The sequence below is a fragment of the Puccinia triticina genome, chromosome 11A (assembly GCF_026914185.1).
Source record: "Puccinia triticina chromosome 11A, complete sequence".
Classification (NCBI taxonomy): Eukaryota; Fungi; Basidiomycota; class Pucciniomycetes; order Pucciniales; family Pucciniaceae; genus Puccinia; species Puccinia triticina.
The window spans coordinates 2,585,573-2,597,628 of NC_070568.1; the positions used below are offsets into that span (position 1 = coordinate 2,585,573).

A 12,056-nucleotide genomic window follows, 5' to 3' on the forward strand; every position below is an offset into this window, starting at 1 on the left:
AAAGGAGTTTGTGTCACCTTGTGACCGCATTTTGACCCGGGGGCGCTTTGGGAGTGGGATTAGTAATTCTACAATCCCAAACGGGAGTTGGATAATTAAATTTCCAAAATAATCATCTGGGGGATTTCGCGGTCCATCACGGGTATGCTGTTGCAAGCAGAAGGAGTGTTGCTGGTAAAAGTAAGATTTGGAAGTGTGACAGGCGAGTCTGATGTTTTACGCTGTCCAAGCACCCTTTTTCCTCCTTTTTTCCTGCGGAAATCACCCAACCCCCCTTTTTAATATTCCGACTCCCATCTAGGAAATGAAAAAAAAACGCAAGAGTAGGACATTTGATTGAAAGTCAGGAATTGGACTCGGTATGTGTAAGATAGGGAACAGCAAATGACCAGGATAGAATCCTGCAGCAAAGGGCAAGGTAATTTGTGATGTACATGTAGCAGAGCCGCACAAAACAATGGATATTATTGAACACGGGATCAAGGCTGATTATAATGGAGGAGACTATCTAATAGCTAAGGCTCAAGGAATTGGGTCTGAGCGGTTCATTGGAGGGATGGGCATCACATCTGACGGTGCACAAAGCTCTTTTTTGGCCCGTTTAGCATCAGCAAGAATATCTTTTTGGCTTCTTTTCTTGGAACCTGTGCTTGTGATTGTATCGTAGTAATTTTCAGATTTGACATTGCTATGTTCAGGTCCTTCGTCAGTCGTAGGCAAGACCTGTGAGCCCTTGGCTGTCTTGTCCTCAATTTGAATTGCTTGAGAAGCGGAGCTTCCGGAGTCCTCCAGAGATATCCTGTTGAATTGTGGCATATTAACATGAGAGCAAAAACTTAAGGGTTGATGTTAGGAAACCTACAATCCAGGGCGTTGGCGCATAGCAGCATTGTTGTTGGACTTGATGTTTGAGCTCAGGGTATTTGTCTGATGACCTGAGGGTATGGAAAATGATAAAGCCTGTTCCAATACACCAAAATATCAGAGAAAGAGGCGACGGGCTATGCGAATTGTCGACGTACATTCACAATCCACATAAATGCTTCTTGGTCGTATCCACAAACATTGCCGGAAATAAGAACTTTGTGACCAATTTGGAATAGACCAAAGGTGTTTGCCAAAATTTTTTGTCCACCGATTTTATATTGGGTCTTGAACTGAACCTGTTGTTTGGTCTATGATTGGCGAGTTAGAGGTGTCTTTGATCAGGTTTAAAACAGCGTATAAGAGCACTTACCAAGGGATCATAATCAGTGTGCTGGACAGTGACCATTAAGTTCCAAACGGATCCGTTTGGGAGCTCTTCCTGCGTTTTGTGTTTGGCGGTGACAATCCCAAAACCAACAACTGAGCTCTTGTCAGCGAACTTCATAGGAGACATGTCGGATTTGCCAATATCCAAGATCAAGTCAGCATCATAATGAAACACAGGAGCAACATTAGAGTTCGGAGATATGTGTTGGTGTTGTGAGTGAGTTTTATTTTGAACAGCATGTCAGAAATGTGTGTTGAGGAAGAGGGTGTTGCCAATGTTGAAGAGGAATACAGGAAGATGAGAAAAAAAGATTGAGAAGGTACATATCACATTTTTGATAGAGGAATAGTGGCGGTGATGTTTGGGGTATAGTTTTGCATTGCGAGTTGCGATATCTATATGGCAGGAGTGTCAAGTCTAAAGAGACGGAAAGTTTATTTTTCTGAGATGAATTGAGCGGCGAGAGTCTGAGGATGCTGGAGAGGTGAGGATGTGTAAAGTGATGAGTTGAAGAAGAATAGGTGTGAAGTGGTTTACATCGGATTAGGAAATGAGAAATGGGTTTTGAATAATCCATTTGCGGCGAGGTGAGATGTAGTTTAGGGTAAATAACTGGTTCTGGAAATGCTTAGCAAGGTTGGAATTTGTGGAGTAAAACTTAGCATCAATTGATGCGGATGGGGAGGAATTGGATTCGGCAAATGCTTAGGGAGGAGGAACTTCTTGTTTGCTGGAAATAGTATGTGAACTGTGTAAGGATTGGTAATAGGAAATGGCTGAATATTGGGAATATAATTGGAAATTGTTTGAGGGGATAGAAAGGAATTTTGGAATTGGGAGTTGGGTACATTGTACCGTTTGGTTTTGATTTGAAGCTATGAAGGTTGTGGGAAAGGCAAATTAGGATTGAATTGTTTGGCTCAGGAAAACATTTGAGTTGAGGTCAAGTGATACGGTTGAACAAAGGTTGAGGATGAGATGATTTGTTGCCAATTGCGTGGAAGAAGGAGGGAACAAACGTGTGAAGATTAGGATTAGGTTGCAAAACGAGAACAATAAACATAGAACAATAGATTTGTGTTATGATTGCGGAGGAAGAGAGTTCCGCTTGTAGGTGCAGGTGAAATGAAAAGGTATAAATAGAGGTCACCTGATAGCAGAAATTGACAAGGCTCCAGAGTTTCAGGCTCACTATGGAAGCCTTCAGGAGAGCAAAATGCTGCCATTTTTTTTTTCAGGAACCGGGAAATCTCTGGTTGGGATCACATAATCTATCATCAATTCTGAATTTCTTCATGCTACTCCTACTCCCTTCCATCCCATTATTCAGCTTACAGGAAGCCACCATCAAGGTCTAACAAGCAGCAATTGGAAAAGTTTATTTGGAATTAAGAAGGGATTTGAGATGAATTAAGTTAAAATCACAGGCTTTTGAGTAATATATATATACATGTGTGGGTAGAAAGAAACAATGATAATCTTTCATATTGATGAGATGAGGGCAAGTGCAGGAATTCACAGGGAGAAGATGAATTAACAAAAATATATACTTTGTGGAGGGAGGCAGAGCTGAGATATTGATATTTCCACAGGCTGAGTTTAGTGGCTCTGACGCTGCAAAAATTGCAGAGGAAGTGGGGTCTTGAGGGCAATGAAGGCAAAGAGGGTGGCCACAAGCCTGAGAGTGAGAGTCTGGAGGGCGATGTGGGGCGGCTCGACGCCCGGGACAATTGTCTCCAGCGTTGAGGATTAGTGGCCCAGGTCTGTTTTGAGCTGGTACTTGAAAACAGGTTCAATCGCATGTTTAAAGACTGGATCAATGGCGGTTTGGGTCTTTCTCTCATTCAACCAATATTTGAATTCATTTTTCTTGGAGCTCCTGTCAATTAGATATGTGAATCAGTGATACTGCTCACAAAACTGGCTTTCCTAACCATCGTGGTCGCACTACCTGATGGGAAAACTGGACCGAAAGGAAGTCAACTACTCGGTGGGAACAGTGTCAATGAGGATTCTGAAGTTTGTTGAATCCCCAAAGAAGGCTGTCCAAAAAATTGATTCCCAAAGCTCAATGCTGAGATTGCGTCCGGTATTTTGATTGTATCAAGAGATCTGAAAAGATATCCAGGTCACTGACAAATGAAGAATCCTTGGCCAATGATTTTCTCCAAGGCTCTAACATACCAACAATAACTGGTCTCTAAGTACCATCGGGCAGTTCCAATGTATGCTTGTTGTGGCGAAGAGCGGTCGATGCTTGAGCAAGAAGGAAGAATGTGTGATTTGAAGATGGGTGGCAATTGAGACCCGGAAAAGGCTGAGGGCGGAGATGAAGAACGAGCAGATCTTGTGGGCTGCGACAAGTTTGAGTTTATCATCCACATGATGCAAGCATTCATGAATCTGTCAACAACAATTCCAGGAAAAATACATAATGAAGTCGCCGATCTGTATGTAACCGTTATGCACAATGAAGAAATTCTGTACATAAGATTACCAGCAGTTTGGTTGTTGGGTGCAACAGCATCAGCCCACCCCACAGTGGTTGCCTGGTACTAAGATGACCAGGGGCTTCGTCACGCGGATCAGCCGGCCTGCCCTATGCCCCGGGCATGCTCAAGGGGATGTTTGCCCTGTAGCCTCCATATTCTATAAGACCCCACCTTGTCTGTCACCAGAAGCTTACCTTCCTATTTATATTTCTCTTACTTTCTCCTCTCACTCAGCGACCTCATATTCTACAATAAGATGCAACAACAGCTCCTTTCAATTACATGACTTCATGTTCATCGCACTTGGTCTTGCCACAGTTGATTACGCTATTACAAATCTTACAACTCCCGGATTAAAAAAACTCGTACCGGGCCCAAAAATCAGATCTTGTATCACCTGACCTGCTTCCGAGCTTTTAGCCCCGGACAACTATGTTCTACGCTTCCCAGCAACTCCCAGCATTTCACCCTTAAAAATTCAACGTCCATCACATTGGCCCGCGCAAGAAATTCGGCCATGTGTCCTGTGTGATTAAGCAGTTTCTCAGCTCCTTTCAGCGCCTTGATGCCAGCTTCTTGCATGTGATTAACCAGTTTCTCAACTTCGTCGCAAGGGAGGCATTGAACGACCGAGATTCCAATGAACTTCGCCGATTTTGGTTTGGAGGCCGTTGGACATCTTCCATACACTTCATTTTCTATCTCCTTGCTTGCGTTCAGAAACCACCACATCGACTTGGGTGAAGATTTATTGGAGATGAGGCGGCGATTCTCGGCGGTCTTCATGATGTCAGTCGTTTTCTTGAGTGCCCGTACTAGAGAATTCAAGAGATTCAACCTGTGATGATCTTGTTCCTGTGCAGACATGGTCTTGAGGCGTTCTTGAAGGTTGTACGACGGCTCAGGATGATTGAAATCTTCTGCGCAGGTGCGGATGAAGTCGGCCAACTCCTGTTCTGTCATCAAGCGTTCATCGATGTCCAAACTGTTGGCTGGTCGTTTCCTCTTGTTCTGAGGCCTGTCCAAGTTCTTTGCGGGCATCTGCGCAGGTGCAGGCCGAGGAGGAGGCTCTCTTCGGATGGCTAAGTACGCCAGGTCGGAGCCCGAGTCAGTGGGCACCGCTGCCAAGTGGGTTTGGTGGGAAGCCGGTCTGGCTAGAAACTCGACCGGATTTTCAACAACTAACAGAGAGTACTCCCTCGCGAGGTAGTACATGTGTTTACATGCACTGCCATAGTTTCTGAAGTATTCACACGAACAGCTTGCAACCCAACCAAGCGTGCCCCCCTGAGTCTCCTCGTATTGAACAGTGTATGACTTGGATGTTGGAGCCGTGAATGAACAGATGTGGAACTGCTTTTCATGTGGATTAGTTTTGATACTTTTTCGGAGAACATGAACAAGGAAAGAGAACAGATACCCACATAATTAGCGTGCCTTATGACATGTATTCCCAGTAGTGACATGACCACTGGGCTGTACCCGTCGATGCTAGCCTTCGCGAGAGACTGAAACTTGTTGGTCGTCTGGCGCTTTATGCCTTGGGCGACCTGAATCTGTGTCATCACAAACAATGTGTGCACCTGGTCCGTCAACACCTGTACGAGTTCGTCAATCCGTCGGCGCTCGCGAGAATCAGAGAATTGCCCTTTGAGTTTTCGATGCCACGCCTCCACGTAATTATTGGTATGAGTCCCCTGATGGGGGGTCTATGTACAAGATCAATCAGGTTGGATGTAAGTTAGCTGCAAGAGTACTTCAGTAGAAAAAAATTGTGCAACTGACCGAGCGAAAATACATAGCCCAATGTGTCACATTAGTGTGCCATTGAATTTGCACGTAGCGGACAAAAGCCGGGTTGATGCGGCTCCACTTGACGTATAGTCGTGCAAGAAGGATTTCCGGGCAGACTCGCTGCTCGTAGAGAACATTGCGAAACTCGGTAATCGCATCTTCGGAGTTATCTTGAAGGTACAAGATTGCTTTGCTCTTGAAGGCCTTCAAGACGTGGAACACACACCAATATATCTTGGGTGCTTGTGCACCAAGGTCCGCATAAGCGGCAGTGGCCCCGTTCTTGATAGCAAGAGCACAGTCGCTCATGATGGCACATGGGACAATACCAGTGGTTTGTCAGAGCCATCTCAGAAGTTGTTCGACGGGCTCACTAAGGATGGGAGATAAAATGGAATTAGCTACATCTCACGGATCATGTAGATTTCAGCATAGTAAACTTATGCTGCCGCTGACGCAGTGAACGCCCAGCAGACCGGCAACCCTTTGCCTACAACTGGATCACGGATGACAATGGTATACAAACTAAACTTTCGTCCGTCTGAAAGCAATGCGTTGTCAACGGTGTTGTGCGTGCTATCAATCATGTACATACCCTGTCCGTGGTCAAGAAGTTGTTGTTGTTGCCATGGAGATTGGAAGGCGAATATGAAATCTGGGGAATCTTGTGAGCTGGCGAGAAGGGTGCTCCATCCCTGTTGTTGAAGATTACTAGCCCACAGGGTGATTGATACAAAGGGGTCGGCATCTTGCTTAGCTACAACTGCCATTTGAGTTCGAATCAGATATCGGACGTGGTCGTACTTGATGTATGATGCTTCGGGGACAACACCTGGTTCGACCATCTGAAAATTCTTCATCAGTTTTGAACAATTCATAATTGATGAGATGGAAGAAGGAATGAAACTCACTGCAAAAAGGTCTTGGCAAAGCGACAACTCGTAGATTGCATTCCAGCTGAGCCCCGCAACAACTTGTTCAGTAAGCCAATCCTCGACCATCTTTGGAAGGTGATTAATCTTCATTTCGTCCTCCGAAAAAGGGTTGTGATTGTGTATCCAGGACCATTCGACTCGCAGTGTATTAGTCTTAATGTGATGAAAGATGCTGAATTTGCTCTTGCAGCCACATTTGCGTGACAGAGTGTGCTGTTTTCGGGAGTTTGGGACAGCCTTGTGAATTCCGCTCCGGGGACAGATTAAATCAATCCGAAAGAAGTGATCCGCGGGTCGACCCCTCTTGCCGGTACGAATGGGATTAACAAATTTTTTCTTGGGAGATCGCTGGCGGCTCCACACGACAGTGGCTTGCATTGCAGTGATAAAGTCTTCGGCTTCTGCCCAAGTGCAGCCCAGAATAGTGAAGCTGTGAATAGGAGTAGGAAAAGTGGGCCCAAAACCAGGGGCACGGCGTAACATTCGGAGGGAGTTGGGTACAGCAGTAGCTGAAGATGGAGTGGGAATAGATTGAGTGAAGGGGAGCGGCACTACTTCATATATATCTCCAATGAAAGGGTAGCTGGTTGGTTGCATGATGCTTGGTGTTTTGTATTTGTAAGGAAGAATTTGACGCTGGAACGGGACGTCCACAAGATTGCAGGGGTTGGGTGGATTGAGAATCAATAGAGCACAAAACTTAAGAAAAGATTAATTTTGATTTGAGAAAGAGCTTCATGAGGACGGGTGGAGCAAGACAAATTCAGGGAGATGTAAAGTTGTAAGTTCAACGTGTTGGCATAGAGTGTCCAGTATGCGAGAAAGTATGAAAATTGACAGGCCTGCCTGTGTGCTGGGGAAGGAGAAATTCAATGGGTATATCTGCCAGGACCACTAATTGATTGGTAGGGGATTATAAACCCAAGGCCTCATCCTGTGAAGACACGACTTGCATCTGGAAAGCAACGGTTTTCCCAAAATGTGCGCGGCCAGAGCTGGCAAGGCTCATGAAGTAAATCTGCGCAAGAGGGAAGGAAGGTCCGGGTTTGCAAATAGCATGTGAAATTTAATTTATCCCAAATTGGTTACAAAGATTTGCCTCCACAAGATGAGTCAAATAAGGATTATGCGTTGAATTGTTGTTGACAGATTCACGGGGGGCATAATTGTTGTTCAAGTGACCGCCGTCGCCAAACTGAACTGTAAAAGCTACACACTCCGATTGCCTGGACATTTTTTGGCAGATGCAAGGGCTTGGCGTAAGCAGCAACCGGAGAATAAGTTGTTTGTCATTAGGCTGTGGTCAGGGCTGAGCGGGTGTCTGGACGATGGTTGAAATTACCAGGTATGGCAGGTTGGCAAGCGCGAGGAGGGGTGTGCGGGCGCCGGGAGTCAGTGCTCTATAAAAGAGGGGCACCCTTCAAGCTGTTAATCCCCAGGCTGTTCCCCGAGCTGTAATTCCAGCCGGGGGTCAGTTTCAACCCCCTCTGCTGTTGCACTTGCACAGTTTGAGGGTTAATTCTTGATGACCCCCCTTTGCAATTGCCATGATGTGGCGCGCTGGGGGTTATCTGCCCAATACTTGCAGCCTCTCGAGAAGAGGATGGGTATTGGGTCTGGTGTTGTTGTTTGACTTTATTTTTTTTCTTGTTATTGGATGACTTCCCGTGGGCTAAAAATGCAGATCTATCAGGCCAGGTTAGACCTTACTGGCTGGTGAGAACTTGATCTCAATCAATTTTCACCAGCAAGTAAGGTTTAGATCTGTGAAATTTTAGTCTGTACGGGGGGCGTAGATTCTACGGGAATTCTTCCATTATTTTGTAGGGGAAACCCTTGATCTTTGTTTTTGTGATTGTCTGTCTTTAATAAACTTAGATTTGTGGCCATGTTGGGGAGCCGCGGAATTTCTAGGGAGTCAGATTTTCAATTTTGTCGGAGTTGGATTTTTAATTTTGGGAGTCGGACTCTCAATTTTGGGAGTCGGAATGCTAATTTTGGGAGTCGCAGTCAAAACTTTGGGAGTCAGGGGATCTAATGTAAATTTTCATTTCCCCGTCCGCACCAGAGCATGCGCCCCATCACAAAACACACCAAAGAAGCTGCACTTTCAACAATTGACGAGATCAAGGCCAAGCTCCTCGCCATGAACCCCGCGCAGCTCAACATGCAATTGGCCGCAATCAACCAACTTCTCAAGGGCATAGGGACCGTAATAGATGTCAAGCTGCCCACTGAAGCCCAAAAGACCCATGGAAGACCCAAAGGAACGCCTAATAAACCCAAAACTACTCGCCGGGACCCGTCCGCGTTTGAACATGTCGAAAAAAAGCGCAAGATTGAAGAAAAAGAAACTCAGAAGACAAAGAAAGCAAAAATTGACCAACAGAAGGCCGCCGCAAAGAAAAAAGAAGATGAAAAGATGATTGAAGATCAGAAACCAAAGAGAGGATGCCCCCCAATCAGAAAATCAGTTGCAGAAGAACCATTGAAGAAGAAGGTACTTCCCGCGCGCAAAAGCAGGTCAGCCCCGCCAAAAGAGCCAGAATCACCCCAACCCCCGCCAAAAGAACCTCTAGACAAGCCAGAACTGCCGCCTCCAACACAAAAAACTCTAGAAAAGCGGCCCCCGCTAAATACCCGCCAGCAAAATCCCGCTGTGGTGTGCCAAATGTGTTTCAAGTATCAAATCACATAAAGTCACAGTTTACTATTGAGAAGGAGACACATTTCTAGATGTATTATTGCATAATTGGTCTACAGGTCATTTAACCCCTAGTCACTCACTGGAACCACTAGGCTAGCTGCACTCAGTCAAAAGTTACTAGTATTATACTGTGTTCATAAGCATAATTACATACAGTAGAGATATTTTGATAGTACATAGTATAGAATTAGACTCAAGTACATATTTATAGTGTATGTAGTGGCGTGGTTTGGCTCTGCCCATGGCATGGTTCCACCTGTGGACAACTCCATGATTGTTGTTTGGCTCCACCCACGCACCACCGCATGGTTCCACCTGTGGAAACCTCCAGGGTTGTTGTTTGGCTCCAACCACGTACCACAGCATGGCTCCATCTGTGGACACCTCCATAATTGTGTAGGCGCCATGGACACCACTCCGTGGATACCATATGGACACCACCACCACAACCACGTGGATACCATCACCACATGGACACCTGTATGGTGGTCACACCAGCAAAAATCCCTCACAAGGATCCCCACCAGCAAAAATCCCTCACATTTTACTATAAAAGGAGGATGTTTCCCCTCCTCAGTTTCAGCATGCCACTCAGGCAATCCTAACCAGAACACACATCTCACTCAGAGTTACAAGCCTCATCCACATAAATCCAGCAGTGTGATCTCAATCAAGTTGCCCATCAACATCTTTCATGCCTCAGAGTAGTTCTCAGTAGTCAAGTAGCTAGTATCACCACTTGTGCTCTTAACAAGTCAAAGTGATCTTAACCAATTTTGCTCTTAACTGAAGGTTAAGGAAGAGGGCAAAGACAATTTGAATAGTTCACATATAACATCAGTTCTCTCAGAAGTTTTGTATCAGTTTATCTCCACTTTCATATCACAAACATAAAACCATATAAAACATATCTTATATCCATTATCTGACTCAAGACTGCTGTAAACCACTCCAACTCCATTTCCCTTACAAAATCCACTTTCCGCTGAATTCAACTTTTGATCTAGGTCTGATAAGAGACTGCTGCACATAGTTTTCTCTATCATTAGTTTGCCACAACAATAAATAAATTTGTTGTGATAGCTCTTGTGTAGTATCATAGAGGGGCAGGTCTTTCATACCTCCTGTAACAGTTGTAATCCAAGTATATTAAAGTCTCAGGTTTGTAGAAAAAAAATTCAAGGGTTTCCCCTACAATTTGCCAAAATACAAAAAAAAGGTCAAAGGTTCTTCATTTTACAAAACAGGGAGCCAAAAGACTCATGCATACACCCATAAACAGACTAATTACAAAAAAAGCGGCACATGCTGCTCAAATACAAAACAAATTGCGCACAACATGTGGAAAAAAGCCCGCACCCAGCCACCTAGCGCAGCAAGCTGACGCACTGTGGCCCAACGCCCATCCCTGTCTAGCAGGGTTAAAAAGCGTTGGGAGGAAGGCCCCCAGCCCTAAAGCACAAGGGGGGCCCACAAATATCCCACGCCAAACTGCACAAATGCAACAGCGGACGGGGGTGGGACAACTCTCCAGCTGGAATTACAGCCTTTGAGTTGCCTGAGGAAATAACACCTCCAATCCAACCCAACTTTATAGTCAATCCAATCTGCTGTGATACTCCCAGAGGTACCACCCAACAAACACCTCCCCTCCAGCCAAAACCATACACCACCCGCCACCACCGTTCCCACTGAGACAACCGCGGCCTCACCAACGCACACAATGCCCCAACCCACCCTTGCCCCCTACTACGTCAACCAGAATATCTCCCCTGTCGCAGTCACACTGGCCCTACCCTGCGCCTCAACCACCAAGGCTCGCATCCCTGCGCCCCAACTGGACACCACTGAGTTTTGGTGAGGTTTCCTGTGATGTCTGGATCAAGAGGTTGGGTTGCTCAACGGGGCAGGGCAATGGTTGGGATAATTTGCGATGGGTCATGGGTACGTTTGGGGGTGGCGGATATGTGAACGTGGCTGTTATCGAAACCGGCGCCACGACAGGTGGGTTGGCAAGCCTCCCCTCAGCCCCATCGTCCGCGAGCTCTCTGCCCAGTTCGTCCATCTCAACCGCGCCGCCCAATCCAACATCACCCTCCCCCTCCGCCGCTCAATCTGGAACTGGATTGAGACCTACCCCAACAAGTATGCCGCCCTTGTCCGCTCAAATGGCCGGCTCAAGGGCGCCCCCGAGATCCTCTTCGACGTCGCCCAGGGCCCCTCCGAGAGCGGTAAGAAGCGCGCCTACACCTGGCCCATGATGGCCATGCACCTTGCCGTCTGTCCCAAAATTGTCCTCAAGATCACCGTCGGCGACCGCAATCGCTTCCAGGTCACCGCCCGAAGGCCGCCTTCATTCGTGCCATCCGGGAGAGGCCCGCCGTTACAGCACACAGGGCACTTGTCGCACGAGCTCAACTCGCGACTGGCCTCCGCGGCAGAGATCAACCCGGACGACCTGGAGATGTTCGTGTATCTGACCGTCCTGCTGGTGAACAACCAGAACCCGCAGCCGATCCGGCAGGCGGCAATGACCGTCCTGCGCGCCTACCACCAGCCAAGCAGCGCCCCCACCCGCCCTCCCGACGACCCCTCCTGCACCTCGATCCCCCCCGGCCTCAAGCTCCCCCTCGGCCTCAGACAGACCCGCGCCATATTCAAGTACCAGGGGTGATTAACGCAGAATCTTACAGGGATCATTGCAGTGCGATCTGAACGTGTCGGTCAGTTTGACGGAGAGCTCAATCCAAGGGTATTGATGCGAAGTAGAAAATGTCAATGAATTTGGGCACATTGAGCACGCAATTGGTAAATGAAGGTTCCCTCCCCATTACAGCTCCTTCATCTGCACAACAAAGAACTGCAGTGGCCAG

The 12,056-nt window shown here is 46.7% G+C and overlaps 3 protein-coding genes across 3 annotated transcripts; 1 reads left to right on the forward strand and 2 right to left on the reverse strand.

Moving 5' to 3' along the window:
- Window positions 1-522: 522 nt before the first annotated feature.
- PtA15_11A253 (uncharacterized protein) lies at window positions 523-1,381 on the reverse strand (the record flags this gene model as incomplete). The annotated part of the gene is made up of 4 exons (XM_053161142.1): window positions 523-799; window positions 863-960; window positions 1,023-1,175; window positions 1,238-1,381. The coding sequence occupies 4 exons, from the start codon at window positions 1,379-1,381 to the stop codon at window positions 523-525; spliced, it is 672 nt and encodes a 223-aa protein (XP_053025118.1).
- Window positions 1,382-4,140: 2,759 nt separating this feature from the next.
- PtA15_11A254 (uncharacterized protein) lies at window positions 4,141-4,788 on the reverse strand (the record flags this gene model as incomplete). Its single annotated transcript, XM_053161143.1, has 1 exon — window positions 4,141-4,788. One exon carries the CDS (start codon window positions 4,786-4,788, stop codon window positions 4,141-4,143), a length of 648 nt encoding a protein of 215 aa, XP_053025119.1.
- Window positions 4,789-11,116: 6,328 nt separating this feature from the next.
- PtA15_11A255 (uncharacterized protein) lies at window positions 11,117-11,857 on the forward strand (the record flags this gene model as incomplete). The annotated part of the gene is made up of 2 exons (XM_053161144.1): window positions 11,117-11,127; window positions 11,188-11,857. The coding sequence occupies 2 exons, from the start codon at window positions 11,117-11,119 to the stop codon at window positions 11,855-11,857; spliced, it is 681 nt and encodes a 226-aa protein (XP_053025120.1).
- Between the last annotated feature and the right edge of the window lie 199 nt (window positions 11,858-12,056).